The following is a 25,696-nucleotide window of genomic DNA, read 5'->3' as shown; positions in this document are numbered from 1 at the left end:
AGTGTCTCTACTTTAAAGAGTCCTCTTCTGCTGATGTTCAGGTGTATATCAGTATGTAGTGTCTCTACTTTAAAGAGTCCTCTCCTGCTGATGTTCAGGTGTATATCAGTATGTAGTGTCTCTACTTTAAAGAGTCCTCTCCTGCTGATGTTCAGGTGTATATCAGTGTGTAGTGTCTCTACTTTAAAGAGTCCTCTCCTGCTGATGTTCAGGTGTATATCAGTATGTAGTGTCTCTACTTTAAAGAGTCCTCTCCTGCTGATGTTCAGGTGTATATCAGTATGTAGTGTCTCTACTTTAAAGAGTCCTCTCCTGCTGATGTTCAGGTGTATATCAGTATGTAGTGTCTCTACTTTAAAGAGTCCTCTCCTGCTGATGTTCAGGTGTATATAAGTATGTAGTGTCTCTACTTTAAAGAGTCCTCTCCTGCTGATGTTCAGGTGTATATCAGTATGTAGTGTCTCTACTTTAAAGAGTCCTCTCCTGCTGATGCTCAGGTGTATATCAGTATGTAGTGTCTCTACTTTAAAGAGTCCTCTTCTGCTGATGTTCAGGTGTATATCAGTATGTAGTGTCTCTACTTTAAAGAGTCCTCTCCTGCTGATGTTCAGGTGTATATCAGTATGTAGTGTCTCTACTTTAAAGAGTCCTCTCCTGCTGATGTTCAGGTTTATATCAGTGTGTAGTGTCTCTACTTTAAAGAGTCCTCTCCTGCTGATGTTCAGGTTTATATCAGTATGTACTGTATCTACTTTAAAGAGTCCTCTCCTGCTGATGTTCAGGTTTATATCAGTGTGTAGTGTCTCTACTTTAAAGAGTCCTCTCCTGCTGATGTTCAGGTGTATATCAGTATGTAGTGTCTCTACTTTAAAGAGTCCTCTCCTGCTGATGTTCAGGTTTATATCAGTATGTAGTGTCTCTACTTTAAAGAGTCCTCTCCTGCTGATGTTCAGGTGTATATCAGTATGTAGTATCTCTACTTTAAAGAGTCCTCTCTTGCTGATGTTCAGGTGTATATCAGTATGTAGTATCTCTACTTTAAAGAGTCCTCTCCTGCTGATGTTCAGGTGTATATCAGTATGTAGTATCTCTACTTTAAAGAGTCCTCTCCTGCTGATGTTCAGGTGTATATCAGTATGTAGTTTCTCTACTTTAAAGAGTCCTCTCCTGCTGATGTTCAGGTGTATATCAGTATGTAGTGTGTCTTCTTTAAAGAGTCCTCTCCTGCTGATGTTCAGGTGTATATCAGTATGTAGTGCCTCTACTTTAAAGAGTCCTCTCCTGCTGATGTTCAGGTGTATATCAGTATGTAGTGTCTCTACTTTAAAGAGTCCTCTCCTGCTGATGTTCAGGTGTATATCAGTATGTAGTGTCTCTACTTTAAAGAGTCCTCTCCTGCTGATGTTCAGGTGTATATCAGTATGTAGTGTCTCTTCTTTAAAGAGTCCTCTCCTGCTGATGTTCAGGTGTATATCAGTATGTAGTGTGGGGGGGAGTGTTGGAGATAATCTATGGAGGGAACACAGGGATGTTAGCCTCTGCAGAACATATGCACTAAAACCCATATAAAACCCTCCAGGAAAAGGGTAACCCTAAAGAGCAGAAAAGGGCCTCTTTAAAGCTGGTGTCCTGAGAGCACTCAGTTCACGCTACATGCTATATTAAAAGCGTTGCGTTATATTGAACTCTTCCCCGAAGCGAAGCGCCCTATGAAGAGATGTCATCCTTTCTGCGTAAAGGTTCAAATGAAGGGAGGTTGATGTTACCGCCAACCTTGGCTCTGCGCCCTGCATGGCTGCGTCTGTAAGCCATCAGTCTGCTGGAAGTCTGACTGAAATATTAAAGAGCCTGTCTACTGCAGAAACCCAGAGAGCACGTACTGTGTGTCATATACAGTATGTATGTAATGGGTGGAGACGAGCGCGAAACACTATTCTCAATTTAATTGACACGCATATCACCATCAGTCCTTTGATATATGTTTCAATCCATCCACACATCCATGGAGTGTCGCCAGTATATTATATGTGTTGCTGATGACAGATTGAGGGTATAAATACATCATATTATTATGGAAGTGATGTCCTTGCAGAGGTAAAAAAGAAGATGGAAGTCACCTCGCCCCACTGTAGATCACCTTACAGCACAGCAGACTCCATCAGTGCCAGATTTGATTTCCATCAGGCAGCTTCCATGCATGCAGGTTGACAGGCCAGCCGCAGAGCTCCAGGTTCACCTCCGCGCTGAGACCCAGCTGCACCGACAGGACACATCACGATGTTATCACATGTGTTCAATCGGAGAACCACTTGTGTTCGTCGCACTGAATAACTTTTACATGACACTGTTATATTTAGCTTTGTATTGGTTTATAGCGCTTACCCTAAATATATAAAGGAGTCTAGTTAGAGTATATTTAGCACACTATGAATCACCAGTACCACAAAGGTCAACATTTCAACTTTACTATTCCAATACAACTGTAACTTATGAAGTTAGGTGGAGTAAATAGTGCCCTAACAGCATTGGAAGTAGCCATTAGCTAAAATCTGCCATAAGTCTTCTATGTGTATGCGAGGTCCTTGTTCAATAAAGATATAATAATACAAATAATAACAATACCTTTAACGTTAGTTTGCTGATTAAATTAGCATAGTATGCTAGCTTTAGCATACATATGAGCTCCGTTCAAGTCCTTTGCTGCTTTGTTATACATAGGTTTATAAATTACAGATACCTTTTGAAATATTAAGCTTATTTGTTTTAATGTTTTTAATGTCATAAAATATCATACCAATGTAACTAATAAAGTTGGGCCAATGTCCTAAATAGTCATGTTGATGTAATATGACAATAGCATGGGGAAATTAGCCGTTAGCTAAAATCTAGCATAAATAAAATCTAATCTTTTTTAGATTAATGCATTTTATGCACGGTCCTTGTTCAAAAAAGACATGATCACAATAATACAAAACTGAACCATGTTAGTTTGCTGATAGAATTAGCATAGTTAGCTAAAGCACACTCCTGAAGTTGATGAATGTAGTTACTGTTTCATTAAATATTACAAAGCTTTATGGATGACAGTTATATTGAGTTATAAAGCTGTTATTGGGGAAGGTCTGAAGAACGTATTCCAAAAAAGATTCGGTCAGTAGCCTGCAGCTCTCAGACCTTCCTCTAAAGACAGCAAAGTCATATTAATACATTTCAAGAATGCCCAGCATCCCTGTTGATCACGTGCATGTTTTTATACAACATGTGATTTAATTGCAATGCCAACACCATCAACGTCATCCCAGGAAGCCGTGTCTCCGTTAAGTAGCGAAGCGAAAATGAAGGGGGTCGTGAATAGATAGAGTGTGAAGGTTGATAAGCGTTCATGTGCCTTGGTTAGATGTGTAATTAGCAGGAAACTACCTCCCCCCCACTCACACCCACACACACACACACACACACACACACACACACCCACACACACACACACACACACACACACACACACACACACTAGGGCTGCAACTAACGATTATTTTGGTAGTCGACTAATCGGTCGATTATTTTTTCGATTAGTCGACTAATCTAACGATTATTTCTGTCACACCCTCCATCTCTGCTTCCTGTGGGCACGGCTCCTTTTCCGGGCTCCAGTGCATGTTCTACCTCAAGTCTGCACACCTGTGAATGTCACCCTGTTGTCCAGTCCCAGGATCAATTCAATCGCATTTTATTCTTGTCATTTCGCAGACCCTTGTTAATTATTATTTTAAGTTTGGAATTAATTACAGCGTCCATAAAGCTCTAGTGTGCTCTACTATGCTGTAAGCTTGGCGCTGTTTAGCAGCTCGTTGGTGGACACGCAGCCTCAACATAACTGAAATAGCGTTTGCTTAGCAAGCATTAACCATGAGACGTTCGGTTTTCCAACATGTAAGCTAACGTAAACATGACTATGGCTAACTTGCTCAAACTTACCCATGATCCAAAGTAGCAGTCCTCACGGTTCCAGGGTGCTTGCGTTTTAAATGCTCGTGCATCACTGTAGTGCTGCCGTGGAATGCCAATTCCCCTTTACAAATTCTGCATTTCACTGACTTCTTTGGCTTGTCGTCTGTGAAATACTCCCACACTTTCGAAACTCTCGGTCTCGCTTTTTTGAGCTCTTCATCACCCTCATTCTCTCTCCTTTCCGCCATCGTTCGTATTCTTTCTTCTTTGTTGTTAGTACATAATGCAGTCATGGCAGACAATGGAGAGTATACTGCCCCCAGCACTTCCTGTAGTGCATTGCAGTTACAAATGAACATTTGCGCAGTTTTGAATTAACGTTACCGGCTCTCTGATTGTTTTTATACGACGCGTCGACACTAAAATTCCGCGTCGACGAATTTTTATGATCGACGTCGTCGATTATGTCGACTAATCGTTGCAGCCCTAACACACACACCTTCTTCTCAGTGGTGGGAGTACGGTCCATGGCCTAAATGGGAAGTGTGGGAGTAAACCAGCGACACAGGGACCAAAGTGTAGAGGTCAGCGTGACCCCTAATTGTTGCTTTGTGGCCTCAGTGTTAGTCATTGAGCCACTGTCTTTCACTTCACACCAAAAAGGGAACATTTCTGCAAACCTCATTCACCTGTTTGGGGGGGTATCAGACGACCTGCAGAAAAAGCCATGATATGATGCATGTTTTAGGCCAACAGGGCGATGCATTCTTCCTTACAAAGTCGAGGAAAGGCTGAACGATGGCTGCTGCATCCTTCAATCATTTTAAACACTTCTTCAGGTCTTTTCACTTTCACGTCCAATGTCTACAATGTCTTAATGAGGACCACTTATTGTGTGTTGTCTTCTTGAGAGCCTGACACTTGATCATCTCTCTCACTTCAGCAAATCAAGCTCTCCATATCAGACTCCTTAGATGTTTAAGGGTGGTCCATGGTCACCTCAGAGTGTTTGTTTTACGTTTAGCTTTGTCTCTGTTGCACGCTCTTCAAATGGCGCTTGTTTCTGGTTCTTGCACCTTCATAACGAAAGATATTCTTCAGTTTCTTGCTCAGAAGTCTCTGGGAAACATTGTGACATTGTCCTCCAAACAAGATAACAGCCCACACACTCCAGCCCCCCCGACCATAACCTGGATCTGCAGGGTAACTGAACATGCAGTAGAGTAACGGTCCGTCCACAAAGCAGCTTTGAAAAAATCTTGAAAATCTTGGAGCTGGGCGTGTCTGAGAGCTTGGGGATTTTTTGCGAGCAACACGACCAACAACCAATCACATGAATCTCCCGCCCCCGACATACAAAGCAATAGCAACGTTAAACGAAGTAAACTGGATATAAACTCTCCAAACAGGCGAAAACCTACCAGTTTCAGCCACTGTCTCTGCCACGTCCCTCCATGCCTGGTTCCTCCGGTTTGTATCCCGGTAAATAGTCTGGTCGTAAAGAACCGGGTGATTTGCTACCGTGATATCTCGTTTGGAATATGAGGAAATGAACTGCGGTCTGGCTCTCCCAGCTTGCACGCGGTTTGATTGGCTAGTGCTTGAACTGTCAGATTTGCATAAACGGGATTTGATTGGCTGACGCTTCCACCTCAGCTTCCTGAAAAATCCTGGAAATCTTCGCTTTGCTTCCCCACAATGCAGTTCGGCGAAAAGCGAGGCAAAGTGACGTCACCCCATTCAAAGTCAATGGGCAGAGAAGCGTTGGAAGATTTTTTTTAAAGCTGCTGTGTGGACGGGCCGTAAAGGCTCTGAAATGCACACGCTAAATGGAAAGCTTGAAGTGAAGACGTGCACAGCAGTGTTTCTCTCCTGGGGGGCAACTGGTGCAATGTAAACCAACAGAAATCAAAGAAGACCCTTCCGTTTTTAATGTAGTCCGTTAATAAATCACTGTTTATACTAGATCCTGCTGTGCACTTGATTTATGTGAAAGGAGAAATACTCAAGTACCTCTTATTTGTACTTTCCACCACTCCCACTGTTCCCCTCCGGATTCCCAATGAATCTGTTTGATTGGGAACTCTCAAATGCAGGGCGTTGTGATACGACTGAGAAGAAAAAGACCCCTAAGGACTAGAGACAAGAAAGAGGAAGGGGAAACGGCAAAGATACAACGAAAAGAGATGCTTTAAAGTTATGATGAAACAGCAGCCACTTGAGTTAAACATGCCACTAGAGGAGGGTAGGTTTCAACAGTTGCCATTGGCGTCACTAGTGTTTTATTTCCTTATCATTACTGGTGTGATTGCTAGTTTTTCCACTCAGTTCTGCAACATGTTTCAAATCCTCACAGCAAAGGCCATTGAGTGGATATAAAGTCCTCTGGGAATTGTGGAGGGAAAACAAAGGAAAGTAAGAGAAGAACGGAGAACATTGACATCTGATTGATTGATATCACAGAGTGGCTTCCTGATTAGATTGTGTGTGAGACTGAGACTGGATGAATGCTAAGGAAATTGGACCTGAATGCACCCAAGTGCAGAAAACGTGGTTAACAATGACCTTAATGTGCTGCCTCCAATTCATTGTGAGCCCTCACACGGCGCCTCTGTTACCTTTACCAGCTGGGGAAACATTTGATTAAAAATAAATCAGCTTTTCACTGGTGTATTTTAAACGGCTGTTGCCTCGTTCCCTTTAGCGTTGCAACAGTCTAATGCTTCTCTCCTGCACAATGGCTTTTTATCCAGGCAAGGCTCGGCAGTGCAACACTTTGCTCCAGATTAAGCATCTCGGCAACAACAACGGATGTGTTGCCTCGACAATTTGTAGTTATACACTGTTTGTGGTTTCTAACGGACGAATCCTAATGAGTTTAGTGATCAAAGGACATTTCCTGTAACATCTCCTGATGTGGAGAAGTTTTATTTTTCAACATTTAGCCTTCTGGACGAGCAAAAGTCCAATACATTTGATTAATCCTAATCATGTTTCCATGTAGTTTATTATGTGACGTTGGTTATCTAACTTCCTCTGAAGCAGGTACAATACAACATGTATACATTGCAAGGACATTTGGTACACAATGCACACATATTCTTAACAAGTGGTTGTCATAGTAATTGTCATGTCAAAATATATATCCTAGAATGTCCTATAATAAGAAATACCGTAAACATTAAAATACTAAAGGAACACATTGAACATATCATAAAACAAAGGTTAGAGTACAGTATGTCAAAACAAATATTGTACAAAGGAAACATGTCACAGTGTGTCCCCAACAGTGTTGGGCAAGTTACTTTTAAAAAGTAACTAGTAATAGTTATAGTTACTGCTCTCAAAAAGTAACTAGTTACTTTATTAGTTACTAAATTGTAAAAGTAACTAGTAACAAGTCACTTTACTTTACTTTAAAAATAATAACAATACAAATACAAGTTTTTGTTTTGTTCTATGGCACAGTAAGAGAAAAGACAACTCCCCACATGTAGGCTACATTAGTTAGGTGCTTCAGGAGATTGGCATTGCTGTTATTCGATGTGGACAATGCTTTCTGTCCTGCACACAGTTTACCGTAATATTTTGTTCGTCCTTTATCCCCACACATTGAAAATAGTGGTTATATTTCCAAGTTGTAAATGTGTGTGTGTGTGTGTGTGTGTGTGTGTGTGTGTGTGTGTGTGTGTGTGTGTGTGTGTGTGTGTGTGTGTGTGTGTGTGTGTGTGTGTGTGTGTGTGTGTGTGTGTGTGTGTGTGTGTGTGTGTGTGTGTGTGTGTGTGTGTGTGTGTGTGTGTGTGTGTGTGTGTGTGTTAGCATTAGCAAGTGTTCGTGTGTGTGTATTTTCCCCATACGGCAAGACCTGCCCAACTCTGTCTCTGATTGGCTTACCCTGAAATGTTACCCCGCGTTAACCAATCATCACTCCTCTCTGGTTACTTTCACTTTTCCATGGTGCTGTGAGAGGACATCGCTGTATTCGCCTGTAAGTTAAATCTGCAGGGAGATTCGGTTCAGTTCCATCACTTAATGTAACGCAGTTAAATCACAGTAACTGTAACTATAACGGCGTTACTGAATGGGAATATGTAACGAGTAACGCTATTCGTTACCGCAAACGTTACCGCAAGTAGTTGCTTTACTTTGTAACGCGTTAGTCCCAACACTGGTCCCCAAACATATTGTTGTTTAGTATATGAAGATATTGTAAAAATGGTCAGATAATAGTTTGACAATAAAAAAATATTCTGTAATGTCATAGTGGGTGAGCAACCATTTATTTTGACCAGAATGTATCATCAGGAAAAGCTTTGACTTACTTACCCAGCTTTACTTGGTGTCAAATAGCAAAGGCTAGAAAGATAACACTCAAAACTAAACATGGCCACCATGGTGAACATGAAAATCAACATTATCTGAAATATCTTGTCCCACATTTTGTTGGATTACCAATCATGTTTAATATATACCTTTGAGTTCCCCAAAGGATGAAGCCCGATTTCTAAGAAGTTTGGTAAAATCGTCAAGGTCCCAGCTAATTAATTAAAGTGCTAAGTCTGAGCATGCTTTCTAAACATCAGCATTTTACCATCGTTATTGAAGACTGGTTTGACTGCTGATGTTAGCATTAAGCTTAAAGCCCTGCTGTGTTTTAGCCCAGCTTCACACAGCCCCTAGCATGGCTGCAGCCTCTGGTTGTCCTGCAGCCATGCATACATTAGGCTAAAGTAAGGGGTACTCTGTCCCTCATGTCCAATTATATATTTGCTGTCAAACTGCTCTAGGTGTTTGGATGTGTTGTGCAGCCTGTAAAAAAGTAGTTTTCTCTTAGAGCACAATGTCTGTCTGGAGCCTGTTATGCATATGTATGGATAGGGAATCATTCAGGTTCAATTCTGCCTTTCAATTTGATGATATGTGTCTGCCACAGTAAGTCAACCTCTTCCCAAATATGTTCACCGTATTTTACCGGAATCTCTCCCTTTGAAGGAATGCTTCCTCAGACCCTCTGACTTATAATGTAGCTCTCTGCTCACCCCGAGCACCACTGAACCACTTGTTCCCTCCCAGAGGAATCGTGCGACACATTAGCATGCAGAGCCCCCCCCACCCAGCCCCTCACTGATGCACACTCATCAAGCCGCTCTCAGGCTGTGGCGGTGGCTGAATGGGGCTCTCCTTCATGATTTACATGCAAACTCTGCCAGATGCTCGACGCTCGGGAATCGTTTCATATTCTTACGCCATGACATGAAATATAGCCGTCAAGTGTGCGGCTGCTGCTCTGCATATGTTTGTGTTGCGTGTGTGTGTGTGTGTGTGTGTGTGTGTGTGTGTGTGTGTGTGTGTGTGTGTGTGTGTGTGTGTGTGTGTGTGTGTGTGTGTGTGTGTGTGTGTGTGTGTGTGCGTGTGCGTGTGTGTGCGTGTGTGTGTGTGTGTGTGTGTTCTCTGTTGACTTTACTTCTGCGTCTATGAGGCAAACCAGTTTCCCTAACAATGCCGCAACGAGCTATTCATTTGGCCCTTTCTCACATTTCAGAAGGAATGAAACCCCGGCAGAGCGGAGACTCGCGCGGCTGTGAATATATTCTCAGATTGCTGTTTATTTTGTTTTCAATTTGTGTTTAGGCGCATAACAGGAAATAAAGTGTAGGTCCCAGTTTTGGTTAGGATCCTGACTCTGTCATAATCATACATCAAGGAGCAGAACGGGGGGCGGCTCGCAGAGAGGATTATGTCATTTGCCATTACTTTTCAGACTTTTGTAAAATGACTCTGTCTTCAGGGAGCTTACGGATAATGTGTTGCCAAAGATATAAAAGCTGATAGGGCTCTGTGAGCACACATTCAGAATAACAATCTCTCTGCTTTGTTTTATTGTCATTGTGAGCATCAGGACCTCAGACTCTAATGCTTTAGTGCTGTGTCATTGCAGAGAGGCACGGTGTAGACGATTCATTTTAGAGGACGGACAAGTGGCTTCATGACGGAGAGGTTTTCAAAAGTATATTTATTTCTGTCTCGACCAGGCCGTCCTTCCCTTCAGTTCTCGCCATTGTTTATATCACAATAAATAGGGAGTACGTTGAGCCGCTCGGGCGACAGTAAATTGTCGATGGGACCATAAATATCAGCTGTGCACCGCTCAATATGTATCACAGTTGGTGTGTGGGAAGACGCAGAAGTCCAGTGGTGCTTCAGAAGCGGTCACATGTTCCTCAAGGAGTACAGATCCGTCTATTGAGCTTTTTAAATCTCTGCTAAAAACTCACCTCTTTGCACTGGCTTTTAATGCTAGTTGAACATGAACTTTTGAAATGTGTTATTGTGCTTTTATATTGTTTTTGAACTTTTTTTAAATTATCTTACTCCTATTGTGTTATTCTATATTGTATGTGTTCCCTGTGCAGCACTTCGGTCAACTGAGGTTGCTTTAAATGTGCTATATAAATACATAAAGATTGAGATTGAGATAAGGAGCAGGTCATTGGTCAGAAGGACAACATGCCCTCTTGAGCTGTGCACGCCACCTCAAGGCTCCTTCACACCATGGGGACATTTGGCAATTAACCGGCCTTCTTATAGCACCACTGCTCGGGCTGGGGAGGAACGGGTTACAATTAACTGGATTACCTAATCAGGATAATTGGATTACTGTTACATTTTTAAGAATGGGGTTAACTTGCAGGATGAAAATGTTTAAATACATTTTTGAAATGTTGATAAGCTCATGTGTTTCTTTGTAGGTGCCTGAATATGCTTAATGAAAGGCAGGGGCACATTTTTGATCCTTGACCTTGGTTTCTTCTGTTCTACGGTCAAATTGTTCTATTGCCTGTATAACTAATTGGTTCATGATAACATCAGTAATTATTGTGGTTTGAGTTTAAATGCTTTATTTTGGAAGGTCAATGTTAAGAGGCTACAATCTTCTCATTTCAATAGAGAGCTGCAAGAATGAGTCTTAAAACCCGGAAATTATTTTTTTAATGTGTTTTTGGTTGTTAGCCGGCTCAAGAGAATTTAAAGTAAATACCCCAATGCTGAAATTAAAAACAGCGGTTGCTAACAAGTGTCTGAATGAGACGACAAAACGTCATCACACTAACATTAGCCGTCTTAAGCTTAGCGGTGGAGGCGTGAAGTCATGTGACCGTGCTATAGTTCCTTTATAGCCCAACATTAGCCTCCTTTAGCTTAGCGGTGATGACGTGAAGTCATGTGACCGTGCTGTAGTTCCTCTATAGCCCAACATTAGCCACCTTTAGCTTAGCGGTGGTGACGTGAAGTCATGTGACCGTGCTGTAGTTCCTTTATAGCCCAACGTTAGCCGCCTTTAGCTTAAAGGTGGTGACGTGAAGTCATGTGACCGTGCTGTAGTTCCTTTATAGCCCAACGTTAGCCGCCTTTAGCTTAGAGGTGGTGACGTGAAGTCTTGTGACCGTGCTGTAGTTTCTTTGTAGCCCAACATTAGCCACCATTAGCTTAGCGGTGGAGACGTGAAGTCATGTGACCGTGCTGTAGTTCCTTTATAGCTCAACATTCGCTTTGTGCTTTGTGATTATTCTGCTGAACAAAATCATAAATGTTTGTTTTTTCAAAGAGCTTTAATGTTTTCAATACACTGAAATGCAATGAAAAATATCCCATTGATTTTGTCGAGGGATGCTAACCCCTGGGTCTGCAAAAACCTATCATCACTTCAGCCACTCTGTTATAGCAATATATTTATGAATGAACCTGCTGGCGAACCAGGGCACTTCATGGCAAATTACCACCTCCGATAGATCTGTGAACAAGCTTAAAGCAATTTGACAGATGGTTGATTTAGTTCACCTTTTTTCCCGAACATGTTTGCCTTCATCTCAATGTTTTCTCCGCTTCCCACTTATGAACCTAATTTGTTTCAAATCCATCGTTAAATAGAAGCGTGGCCTTGCCTCAGTAAGTTATGCTTCCTGTGTTCTCCTGTTCATTTTACATGTCCTCAAGTTAATTCCAGTCCTAATTAACTACCTTTGAAAGGAATCTGTGTGATAATTACCACAAGGAGGTGGAGCGGAAGCAATCACACTCTACACAATTTATTCCCGACCACAGGGAAAACCCTACCGAGTCACCCGCTGGCTTTCTCTTTCTTGTCCTGAAAATCACCTTCAGCAGTCACTGTAGAGGCAGAGACTCAAACTATCGGGTGGTCCCTCTGATCAAAACAACCCTGCTGAGTCTTTGTCAGAGTGGTATATTTGCACACATAATTATTACAATAAGAAACACTAAAATGTGTAATAAATAAACTGTGCAGGAAACCCAGAGGCAGCTGTAAATAATGGCTCCTGCAGCAGAGAAGGAGGAGGAATAATGAGTGAATGAAATGCAAACAACACCTTATTTCACCAATGAGGAGATTAAAGAGTCTGCATGATGGCCTATATTGTCAATTGAGACACCAGAAACTAGACCCGTCCAATATGGTTCTGGTTTAGAGACAGCAAGTCCTCAAAAAAGGCTTTAGTTTTAGAGATACCCCTACCCGAGGTAGAACAAATGACAACAATGATTTTTCTTATCTTTAGGATCTCCTATTAATGAAATTGATTGTTGTCAAATTTTATTTTGGGGGAAAAAACTTTTTTTGGTTGATCTTTAGAACTACCCCAATCCCTGAAAAAGAGCCACATTAGACCAAGCCGAATATGGGAAAGGTAACAAAAAAGCCCATAACTTGAGAAAGACCTCTCTTATCCTCTACAGATTTGCTGAGGTACGAACCAGGTGGCTGTCCTACATCACCAAATAGTCAGACAGTTATTTAACTAAAGAAATACTGAATTATAGTCCTGTAAACTTAGCTTTAGTTTAGACGGAAATTGTACTTTTTGATCATAGGAACATAGGACTCAATCACTTTTCTCTCATTTATCAGAAAAACAGAAATCCCTAAAAAATATAGCATTACTGAATTGTCTAGGGTGCTATTGAACACTAACCAGTAGTTGTATGGATATATCTGGTACAGTTCTATTGCAAATGAGATTTCTTTAGACATAGGCCTACCTCTTCTCTGAGACAGTCACATTCCGAATGTGGGATAAGTGGCATAATAGCCTATGAGTTAAGAATGCTCACTCTGATGGTCATTATATTTGGAGAGGGAAATACCAGGTGGCTGAACGACATCACCAAATAGTCAGAATAAGAGTATCCCAATACAATAAAGTGTATTAGTTCTAAATTGCAAGCCTCGAAAACAGGGGTGTCAAACTCAAGGCCCGGGGGCCAAATCCGGCCCGCCACTTCATTGTATGTGGCCCACAAAAGCTTCCAAAAAATATAATACGTTTATTATAAGGTTACGTGCCGCTTTACAGGAGCACGTTGCCCATAAACTGCGTGTCCCACAATGCATCTCATTTTGTGAGATGCGCACTGAAGAGACTTTCAATTACTTGCAATTATTTGCCCTAGACTTCTGCTTTCAGACGTAGTTAATTATGAAGTTATTACCCTATCCAATAATAATCCAATGCAGAGGAAATATTGTTAAATAATACATTATTTTATATATATATTATATATATTTATCCATGTATATTTATAAAGTCTTAAAGTTACCACCGGCCCTTTGAGTGCAACCATAATTATAATGTGGCCTGCGATGAAATTGAGTTTGACACCCCTGCTTTAAAACATAGTTTTAAATAGTACAGGTGTTATTGTTTTTAATACTAAGCGCTTGTTAAAGGGGCCTATTCGTTTTTTTGGGTGGGTTTCTCTTCTCTTGAGTGTGTTATATAGGTTTTAGTGTATGTAAATGGTCTGCAAAGGCTACATTCCCAAAGTAACAATGTAATATCCCTATGTAGCACTCAGACTTAGATTGGATAGCTCTCCAACATATTGTACGTGATAGTAAGGGGCGGGATATCTCTTAGCGGTTGACCAATCACAACAGAGATGGCCAGCTAACCAATCAGAGCAGACTGGGCTCTGGTTTCAGACAGAGGGTGAAAAGAGGTGCTGCAGCACAGGCAGTATGAGAACAATAAAGAGCTTTTTGAACATTAAAGCATGGAGACATGTCCCAGTAGAGACACTACATACTGATATACACCTGGACATCAGCAGGAGAGGACTCTTTAAAGTAGAGACACTACATACTGATATACACCTGAACATCAGCAGGAGAGGACTCTTTAAAGTAGAGACACTACATACTGATATACACCTGAACATCAGCAGGAGAGGACTCTTTAAAGTAGAGACACTACATACTGATATACACCTGAACATCAGCAGGAGAGGACTCTTTAAAGTAGAGACACTACATACTGATATACACCTGAACATCAGCAGGAGATGACTCTTTAAAGTAGAGACACTACATACTGATATACACCTGAACATCAGCAGGAGAGGACTCTTTAAAGTAGAGACACTACATACTGATATACACCTGAACATCAGCAGGTGAGGACTCTTTAAAGTAGAGACACTACATACTGATATACACCTGAACATCAGCAGGAGAGGACTCTTTAAAGTAGAGACACTAAATACTGATATACACCTGAACATCAGCAGGAGAGGACTCTTTAAAGTAGAGACACTACATACTGATATACACCTGAACATCAGCAGGAGAGGACTCTTTAAAGTAGAGACACTACATACTGATATACACCTGAACATCAGCAGGAGAGAACTCTTTAAAGTAGAGACACTACATACTGATATACACCTGAACATCAGCAGGAGAGGACTCTTTAAAGTAGAGACACTACATACTGATATACACCTGAACATCAGCAGGAAATGACTCTTTAAAGTAGAGACACTACATACTGATATACACCTGAACATCAGCTGGAGAGGACTCTTTAAAGTAGAGACACTACATACTGATATACACCTGAACATCAGCAGGAGAGGACTCTTTAAAGTAGAGACACTACATACTGATATACACCTGAACATCAGCAGGAGAGGACTCTTTAAAGTAGAGACACTACATACTGATATACACCTGAACATCAGCAGGAGAGGACTCTTTAAAGTAGAGACACTACATACTGATATACACCTGAACATCAGCAGGAGAGGACTCTTTAAAGTAGAGACACTACATACTGATATACACCTGAACATCAGCAGGAGAGGACTCTTTAAAGTAGAGACACTACATACTGATATACACCTGAACATCAGCAGGAGAGGACTCTTTAAAGTACAGACACTACATACTGATATACACCTCAACATCAGCAGGAGAGGACTCTTTAAAGTAGAGACACTACATACTGATATACACCTGAACATCAGCAGGAGAGGACTCTTTAAAGTAGAGACACTACATACTGATATACACCTGAACATCAGCAGGAGATGACTCTTTAAAGTAGAGACACTACATACTGATATACACCTGAACATCAGCAGGAGAGGACTCTTTAAAGTAGAGACACTACATACTGATATACACCTCAACATCAGCAGGAGAGGACTCTTTAAAGTACAGACACTACATACTGATATACACCTGAACATCAGCTGGAGAGGACTCTTTAAAGTAGAGACACTACATACTGATATACACCTGAACATCAGCAGGAGAGGACTCTTTAAAGTAGAGACACTACATACTGACAGACACCTGAACATCAGCAGGAGAGGACTCTTTAAAGTAGAGACACTACATACTGATATACACCTGAACATCAGCAGGAGAGCACTCTTTAAATTAGAGACACTACATACTGATATACACCTGAACATCAGCAGGAGAGGACTCTTTAAAGTAGAGACACTACATACTGATATGCACCTGAAAATGAACATAATAAATTAATTACCTGAAATAAAAGTTGTAAATACTTTTATTTCAGACAAAAGCGTTCATTCTAGATAAAACCCCACCAGGACAGTAATTATTGTTTCCTAGATATTTAGAAGCGGGGGGTAAATGATGTATGCACTCTTGTAAAATCTTCAGGATTAATGGTACTTCTTGAGGCTGCTGACACGGCGAAGACACAAAAAAACACACTTGTAATTAAAAAGGATTAAGAAAAACCAACAGCTCCCTCTTGTAGCTGACATGTAGCCCACTGAGTACGATGAAGTAAATACTGCTTATTTTCCAAAAATATAAAAACTAAGCGGTGTGTGTTTAAGGGAGACATTAAAACGTTTTCTCTCTGCAGTTGTTTTTAATTGCATCTTTAAAAAGGTTAGTTTGATGATGCAAGCCAGGTGTCAAAGCGCAGAGATAAAGTTGGCTTGTGTCTGAAAGGTGGTGAGTTCACAGGTTCGCTCGCTCTCTTCATCCATCACTGAGAACACAGATGGCCCCGCCGGCCCAGCACTTTGATAACACCTTAATGAATGAGTCCATGTTAAAAGCCGGGAGGGGAAGGCGCCTCTGTCTCTGCTCCTGTAGAGTAAATTGGATTGACTTCTAAACTCAGAGAAACATATGATGCAAATGTCACACTTGATCCATTGATTTTGGCAGAATTAGCTAATGCACCTGTGACCGCACCTTACATCAACATGCAGCCAGTGTTTGAACATTGAGTAATGCTCACCGGTGTCTCGTGGAAAACGATGGAGGCATTTCATCTGCAGAGACATTTTTGCAAAGAGAAAAATAAAAAGAATACGTTGGCTGGCAAAGCATTGAACGATGAAAGAAATTTAAAGTGGACCTATCATGCTATATTTGAATAATATAGTGTAGGACCATACCTATATAAGCATATTTAAACTTTTTATTTTTCAAATACCAAACAGATCATGCATTTTAGCCATTCCTCATTTCGCTCAATTTCAACACTGTCTTTGCATGGGCTGATTCTGTGAGAACAGCACCATCTACAGACCTGGCATATGTACTACAGCGTCTCCAGCGCTTTGAACGGCAATGTCCGTGGCTGTCTCCTCCTGATTGGTGGCCCAATAGCCGTAGCGCCACTTCTGTGACGTCATAGAAGTGTTCAAATCTGGATCAGTCTGTATCAAGATCCGTTGCAGCCCCTTTTTAAGAGATTGGTATGGAGAAAAGAGAGAGGGTTATGTTTTCTGACTCTTGTGAGTTCCCTGGAACACCGGGGACACATATTCATGTATACAAGACGTACAAAAGTGCATGTTGCATGATAGGTCCCCTTTAAATAACCCTCAGAACAATTCCGTGTTCTCAGGGTCTTTATCACGGTAAGGATTTATTTCATATCATTCTGTACATTTGTTAAAACATTCTTTTGACTATGAGCACCAACTGGATGGTCTAACCTTTACACATGGTACTAATGGGCTTGACTCAGTCTGACAGCACAGTCGTACACTTACCGATGGAAACATCCGGTCCAATCTGTTCCAAAAAACAGGCTTTTCTGTGTTTGTTCTCATTGTTTCCGTCTGACAGACTCAGACAAAGCAAGCTTTCATGCAATTTCTAAAGTGACCTCATCGGCATTTTTCTGAAATGTCTAATTATTCTCATTGCGAAGCGCACAAAGAAGGCGGGGCATTAGGTTTGGGGCTCTTTCTGAAGGAAGCTTCTCTGTTCTCATTATAATCAATGGAAATCAATGAAGAAAAAGATGCTTTGTGGACACGGGCCTGGAGATTTTGTAGATAACAAATTAGTGTATTTTTCTGTCTCCTTCCTTAAATGTATGATTTTTTTTGGTTGTTGTTGAATATCTTTTGAAGATCAATTGCATTTCTTGCCGATGTGTGTGATGCAGCTGTGGCTATAGGGCTGGATATCTATGTTATTATTTTGTTTATTTTGGTGGGACAGTGCCTCTTATTGAATCAGTATAACATACATGACCTAAAATATGCTGAAGTTATCAAAAATACTGATTTAGTCCTTAGTCTCTAGACAGGTCATACAAATAGAAACACATCGTAAGTCACAATATACAAGAACAAATATACAATACACATGTCAGTTCTGGTTTACTTTAGGCTATTGTTGAGATGAGTCCTACAAGTTGAATAATATGTAGGGCAAGAGCAGAACCCGAGAAATGTCCTGAGATAAATTATTGGATTGCCTTTACCAATTGTTGTCTATACATTCAGGATTTACACTTTGAAATCTCTTCTTGTGAGATTCAGATGAGTAATATTAGGCCTGTATCAGCAGCTGATTAGCTTAGCTCGGGGTAACGGTTGGAAATAATAGGAAACAAATGGTTTATTCGCTCAATTCAAAATTCTTGCACTTCAGAAAACTTTATCGGTGGGTTGGTCGGATCATAAACTGAATTTAATGTCCTTTTATTAAGGTTTAAGGACATAAAAAGTGTGAATAATGTCAGTAATATTGATGGTGAGGGTGCATAGTTTATTTGGTTCTTTCACAGTTATTCACAAAGAACATTTATTAGAACGTGAATTATAATGGAACATAATATCATAGACATACAGACACTGCTTTAAGAGTCATTTTCATTCAAAAACGTTAATTTTTTAACAATTATCCTGCTTTTGTTTATGACCCTAACATATCTGCACTGTATGATTTACTTGTTAGTTTTTAGGAGCAGAATTAAAAAAGTTTTCAAGTCATTTTAATATAATTTAGCACTAAATAACTAGTATTTTAATCAAACCGTAAATGTGATATGTTTGGCTGCAACAATTGTATTGGTCATGTTAAATACTAGACCATTCTACCATGAGACTGCTATCAATGTATCAGCTAGATAGTGACAAGAAAGTGACAAGTTCCTTTAATGTTAAACTATAATTTGGGAATTACCAGTCTAATGTTATAAAAGTAATTGAAGTTTGCATTAAATACAGACAAAGGGACTTGGAAAAGATCTGAATCTATGTATGTAAAGTTGATTCTGAGGTTAGTATGGATATTATTTTTCACCAGTCCTCTCATATCAAACTTGAGTAACTTGAGGAATAGAAAAGTCACAAGTTAAAAAACCATCCGGTCTTTAGTCACAGTCTGAATTAGACCCAGTGGCAATGCGTAGTGCTTGACGAAATGTACCTTCTGTATGAACCATATTACTACTAAAAAAAGTTGTGAAGAAAAAAAGAGAGATGAAAAGAATGGAGAAATAGCAGAAGCTTGGCTCATTTCATTTTCCCATTTCACCTGAATAAATCAAAGTTGGTTTAATAGAGAGGAACTTTGCTCTCAGATAGACGTTTCGGAGGGAAAATGCCCACTTCCTGTTCCAATTCCATTCTGTGCAGAAGCAACGTCTCGGAAGATAAAAAAAACCTTTCCGAGGCCGTTGGGCCTTTTCCTCACTCAGGTAACATAAATGCAATTTTTTTTAGATGCTCTGAAGTCAAGAAGTCCAATTTCCCCTTCACTTCTCCAAAAGCCTTCATCTTGCAAAGAATCAAAAGGGAGGTTTTTGTGTAGTTTCGAGTTTGGGGGGTTTGGAGGGAGGCCAGGCGTCCCGGAGGAATCATTGATCTGCCACTGAAGTCTGACCAGATGGAGTTTCATACCATTTAATCGCACTAAAAAGCTGGGAATAGTACCAGAATCCTTCTTGAGTAATCTCTCTTTTCAGTAGTTCAGTAGGATGTCTACCCTTCACTCGTTATAACTTTCTATGCACTGATTGTACATTGTTTTGAATATAATTTTTGTATTTATAGAGAACATAACACTTTGAATTCAAGATGGCCAAACTGTCACCAGTAAAGAAAAGAAAAAAGAGTGCAAGAGAAGTAAGAAGGTTTAAAGAGAGAGTGATGGACGCCAGTGAAATCTGCAGAAGAAGACAGACAGGAAGTAAGCACTAAAGGGAACAGTAAAAGAAGACAGACAGGAAGTAAACACTAAAGGGAACATCAGAAGAAGACAGACAGGAAGTAAGCACTAAAGGGAACAGCAGACGAAGACAGACAGGAAGTAAGCACTAAAGGGAACAGCAGACGAAGACAGACAGGAAGTAAACACTAAAGGGAACATCAGAAGAAGACAGACAGGAAGTAAGCACTAAAGGGAACATCAGAAGAAGACAGACAGGAAGTAAGCACTAAAGGGAACAGCAGAATAGGACAGACAGGAAGTAAACACTAAAGGGAACATCAGAAGAAGACAGACAGGAAGTAAGCACGAAAGGGAACAGTAGAATAAGATATACAGGAACTAAGCACTAAAGGGAACATCAGAGGAAGACAGACAGGAAGTAAACACTAAAGGGAACATCAGAATAAGACAGACAGGAAGTAAGCACTAAAGGGAACAGTAGAATAAGACATACAGGAAGTAAGCACTAAAGGGAACATCATAAGAAGACAGACAGGAAGTAAACACTACAGGGAACATCAGAATAAGACAGACAGGAAGTAAGCACTAAAGGGAACAGTAGAATAAGACATACAGGAAGTAAGCACTAAAGGGAACATCATAAGAAGACAGACAGGAAGTAAACACTAAAGGGAACAGCAGAAGAAGACAGACAGGAAGTAAGCACTAAAGGGAACAGCATAATAAGACAGACAGGAAGTAAACACTAAAGGGAACACTAAAGGGAACAGCATAATAAGACAGACAGGAAGTAAACACTAAAGGAAACAGCAGAATAAGACAGACAGGAAGTAAACACTAAAGGGAACAGCAGAAGAAGACAAGACAGGAAGTAAACATTAAAGGGAACAGCAGAATAAGACAGACAGGAAGTAAACACTAAAGGGAACATCAGAATAAGACAGACAGGAAGAAAGCACTAAAGGGAACAGTAGAATAAGACATACAGGAAGTAAGCACTAAAGGGAACATCATAAGAAGACAGACAGGAAGTAAACACTAAAGGGAACAGCAGAAGAAGACAGACAGGAAGTAAGCACTAAAGGGAACAGCATAATAAGACAGACAGGAAGTAAACACTAAAGGGAACACTAAAGGGAACAGCATAATAAGACAGACAGGAAGTAAACACTAAAGGAAACAGCAGAATAAGACAGACAGGAAGTAAACACTAAAGGGAACAGCAGAAGAAGACAAGACAGGAAGTAAACATTAAAGGGAACAGCAGAATAAGACAGACAGGAAGTAAACACTAAAGGGAACATCAGAATAAGACAGACAGGAAGAAAGCACTAAAGGGAACAGCATAATAATACAGACAGGAAGTAAACAATAAAGGGAACATCAGAAGAAGACAAGACAGGAAGTACACACTAAAGGGAACAGCAGAAGAAGACACACAGGAAGTAAAACACTAAAGGGAACAGCAGAAGAAGACAGATAGGAAGTAAACACTAAAGGAAACAGCAGAAGAAGACAGACAGGAAGTAAAACACTAACAGGAACATGGATGGACTATGGCAGTGTTTAAAGGCGTGAACAGACTTGAGAAGTTACAGAAAACCTCCATTAGTTCTGCCAAGTCATTTGTAATCACTGTTATGAGTGAAGTCGCTGGTTAATTAGTGTAACTGTAATAAGCTTCACGTCATAAATGACCGCCTCACTGCAAGGCATCCATTACTCACCATTGGCCTGTGGTCCGCATTTTGAGCTGTTTAAAGTAGTGTTATTTCTCTACTCGGTTTAACGCATTGTGTCATAAAACACATTCCTGTCAACTGGGCTACTTTGCTATTTCCAATTAAAATTCAAAAAAGGTCCCAGACATGATTTACTGTCAGTGATGCAGTTTCCTGTTCTGTCACTGCTGTGTCCAGAGAATTACACAACTCTGACAACTGCAATCTTTTGAGGAAAGAAACAGCGAGTGGATATAAAGTCAAGAGCCGACTCACTGGAGCTGTGACAGACACTCTGTTTACCCACAAACCTGAGTCCCTGGCTCACCTTGACAACACAGTAAATAGCAATCAAGACCCAGTCATATCAAATTATAGACCCTGAGCTGCAGGGAGGTAGGGTGCGACGAAGTGACACGTGTGAGCATCAATTTATTTACAACGCTTGCTCTTACAGTATGTGCGGGTTTTATCGCAGAGTACTCACTTTATTGGAGAGTTGTGAACAGCAGAGAAACAAGTTGTCATTGAGCGACTGCCTACACGCAAATGGGCAAAACCTCAAGATCTGCGCTGAACCTAAAGATCCCAATGCTTTTACACAAGTGTCTGTTTCAGTTAAAGTCATCAGCAATTAGAATATACTTCCAACTGAGCTTACAGACTGTTCACCAAGCTGCAGTCATTTAACTAGTTTTATCCCCACACTTCTTGCAGCACCTCGCTCTTAAACGATCTCTTTTATGCATGTTTTTTATGAATCTGTTATTCCATTGTGTTTCTTTCTTTTGTCTTCCTATTCCTAAAAAAAAAAAAAAAAAATGTAATGTAATATTGTGTGTTAATGTTGATGTAAACAACTTAGAATTGCCTCGGTGTCTGGAAATGTGCTGCCGTATATAAATAAACTCACCTTACCTACCTATCATTTTTCAAAAAAAGGTCCCAGGTATTCATGAGCCTCAATCGACTCATAGTTTCAGCCTCAGAAAGAACGATGTCGCTCAAGAAACACACCGACTTTGTGCGTCACTTTTTATTCCTTCGCGCCAATCCAACCAGATTTCATGATAGTATTCCTTTTGTAAATCCAGCCTAAACTTGTTTTAATTGCTCAATTTCTATATATTTATACCTGATTTGAGTTCATAAGGGTAGGTCCTGGTAGAAACATGAAGTCATCGTTCTGCATGCACCCTCACTACTCCCTCTTCACAACACTGTCACTGCTGTAACTCATGTTCACGGGCCTGTGGAGGAAAGCAGAAAACAAACCTCCCCGACACTCACCCATATGTCACTTGATTACTATTAGTTCAAGCTCTCAGTCATATTCATTTAAATAATGCCTGGCATGTTTATCCCACAAAGCTTAATAAACGTATAAGAAATGATTGAAATCATCTCTTTCTACTTCAATGGAATATTCAGAATCTATGAGTATAATTAAATATGTTCTGTTTAATTGCCGGACATAATATGCTTTCCCATTGCACTGAAAAATCCACATTCTACTTCCCACATCACTTGTTAGCTGTGCACTGGAGCTGAATGGGTCTCGTTACCTTGTTATATTCACAAAACGATGTTTGTACGTACACATCGAGCAAAGAGAAAGCTTTCCTGCCTCAGCTGATTAAAGAGGAAACAGCATTGTGTGTTCTGTAGCGCATACATTATTCTGCACACGGAGTCTTAAACATCACAATGAACATGTGCAATAAGTAAAAAAGGAAATGGAGGGAGACTTACAGTATTGTAACCTATTTTAGAACCAACTATTTAAAAATGTAACTTTTTCAGTTTGGACACAAAGATCACAGCTATGATATACATGGTATTGTGTAATGCATTTAATACTTAATTAAGACCTTTACAATTGCCAATGCAAATGTATTGTAAAGTATCCTAGTGGGCTAACATGTACAATATCATGACAACACTACATTGATGATTACATGATACAACAGAAAGTTGCTTTTATGTAATATGTATATGAATATCAGTCATTAAGGATGTTTCACATGTAATAGAGCAGTGTAACACCAACACCTTGAGCTCAATATTTGGTGTTTGAATCCCTAAATAACCCGTCCTTCTTCTTCTTCCAGGCCCAGTGGCTGTGATCAGTGGTGAGGAAGACTCTGCTAGCCCTCTTCATCATGTCAACCATGGGATTATTACCCCCTGCACTCTGGACGCAGGTCCTGATGCCGTCGTTATAGGAATGACTCGTATTCCCGTGGTGGAAAATCCTCAATACTTCCGACACGGACACAACTGCAACAAGCCGAGCACCCGTAAGTAAAGCTCTGTGGTGGAAATGCTTGAAATGAACAAAGAGCTTTCTTTCTGAGTCTTTCATCTGTTGCAAAAGAGGCACTCAGCAATGTCTCACACACAGCCGAGTGCAACTGCTCAAACTGGAGAGTTTGTTATACAGTTACAATGAATACATGCTTAGTCTTGAGATAATTGACCCGTGACTAGTGCTGCGTACCGGTACACCGAACCGGTACTGGACTTGTAAAAAGTTTCGGTTCAAGTCCGGTTAAAACCGGAACGTCAGGAACCGGTACTTACGTATATTCTCCTTTGTGTTCTAAACCATCTAAAACCTTCCATAGATCGAGAAATTTGCGCTGAGAAAAGACGAAAAACATTGTTTTGGCTTCTGATATGGCGGCCATTACTGAGCTCACGAAGTCTCGCAAAATATGGCAACTGCTCGCGAGATCTGTGTGACGTCAAGGGAAGCTGGCTTAGACATAGTGGACACTGACAGCGTGGGATACTGGTTGCCATATTTGGTAGTGTAGCTAAGCTAACTCCTTTGTATGTATGGTGATATAGTGTCTGCTGAAAGAGCAACACTTCACCCAAACAATGTCAATATGTTGTTGTTCTTGAACAAGAACACATAGACTCGTACTCTTGCATATTGAGTCTTGTATGTACATCATTATGTATGTAGTTGTGTTGTGTAGTTAGTAACACATGTAGAGTTCTAGAAAAGACATGGTGTAGACACAAGTTGGAAGGGAGCACAATAAACCTGACGAGTTTGAATTTGAGTTGATTATGAGTTTATTTTCAATTGTTAATTAGCTCACAATAAGTTCACTTTAGTTACTCACACAACTTGACACAAGTCCGGACTTATAAGTCCGGACCTGAACCTGAACCTCTGGACTTGAGTCCGGACCTGAACCTGAATGTGAGTCCAGGTACACAGCACTACCCGTGACCTTATCAAAGGAAAATAGACCCATGATCAGATCAATTACTTTTGTAGCTCGGGCACAACAATTTCTTTGGGGATAAATAAAGTCTTATCTTATCTTAATGGTCACTTTCCTGAGTGCTGAGATCTACTGTCTCTTAACATGTAAGGCTTATATAATATTATTATGTATGTGTTTAATATAACATAGCATTCAATTCTCTGATAATCATAATGCCCACTACAGCTCTCACCGGTCATCATGGCGGTGGTGATTTGATGGAGATACATAGGAACTGCTGTTGTTATCAAATCAGTATTTAGGAGATGTATCTGATCACAGAGCGAGAAATCAAACCCAATGTCTCTGTAAGGGAAACTCCTGCAGCCATGGAGAGTCAGGACTTAGAGAGACACGAGGAGAGTTGGAGCTTTGATGTCAAACACTGATGGTTTATTACAAGTATCGACCGGAGAAATTCATATCACAAGTCACAGCAGCCAGAGGTTCTGACTGCACGGGTGGGTTGCCATGTCGATTCTGACCAGCTTCTCTCCCGATACACCTTTTAACTAGTTTACAGAGGGTTAATCCACATATTGGGGGATGGTGTGCGTAAACACCTGGGAACACTGGAGATAGCCCCAACATCTGGAGATACTCAATCACTTGCCTGACTCTTAGGCTCTGTGAACGAGAGTTGACCCGTCATAAAACTGAGACTGAGTGCATTCTTTAAAGGAGATAACAGAGTCAGGGTTGGTTATAAACGTCAACAGGCAATACGGTTAAATATCTAGGAGTAAAGACAGAATGAATCCCTCACAGTCTCCATAGTTTTATTTAAACTGTTGCATCCCCATTGTAATCTGCTGTTTATCTTTACAATGAGAAACGCCCTCGGGGCAGGAGCATCATTTAGTGTCATCAACAGTCAATGTGATCACACGCGTTTAGCATTATGTTCCAGGCTCTTCATATAGGAGCTATTTAGACAAAAGAAAAGCCTTCTGTATTGCAGTGTTTCGACACCC

The 25,696-nt window shown here is 40.5% G+C and overlaps 1 protein-coding gene across 4 annotated transcripts in view; it reads left to right on the top strand.

The window, feature by feature from the left end:
• The window catches only part of ntrk3b (neurotrophic tyrosine kinase, receptor, type 3b), a 290,186-nt gene that overhangs the window by 207,125 nt on the left and 57,365 nt on the right, over nucleotides 1-25,696 (top strand). For all 4 annotated transcript variants that reach the window (XM_079667171.1, XM_079667172.1, XM_079667173.1 and 1 more), the window contains one exon: nucleotides 23,550-23,738. In XM_079667171.1, the coding sequence (XP_079523297.1) occupies nucleotides 23,550-23,738 (189 nt within the window). The remainder of the gene's footprint in view (nucleotides 1-23,549; nucleotides 23,739-25,696) is intronic.

The sequence above is a fragment of the Notothenia rossii genome (genome assembly GCF_949606895.1).
Source record: "Notothenia rossii genome assembly, chromosome: 2".
NCBI lineage: Eukaryota > Metazoa > Chordata > Actinopteri > Perciformes > Nototheniidae > Notothenia > Notothenia rossii.
This window is presented reverse-complemented; position numbering and strand designations above follow the sequence as displayed.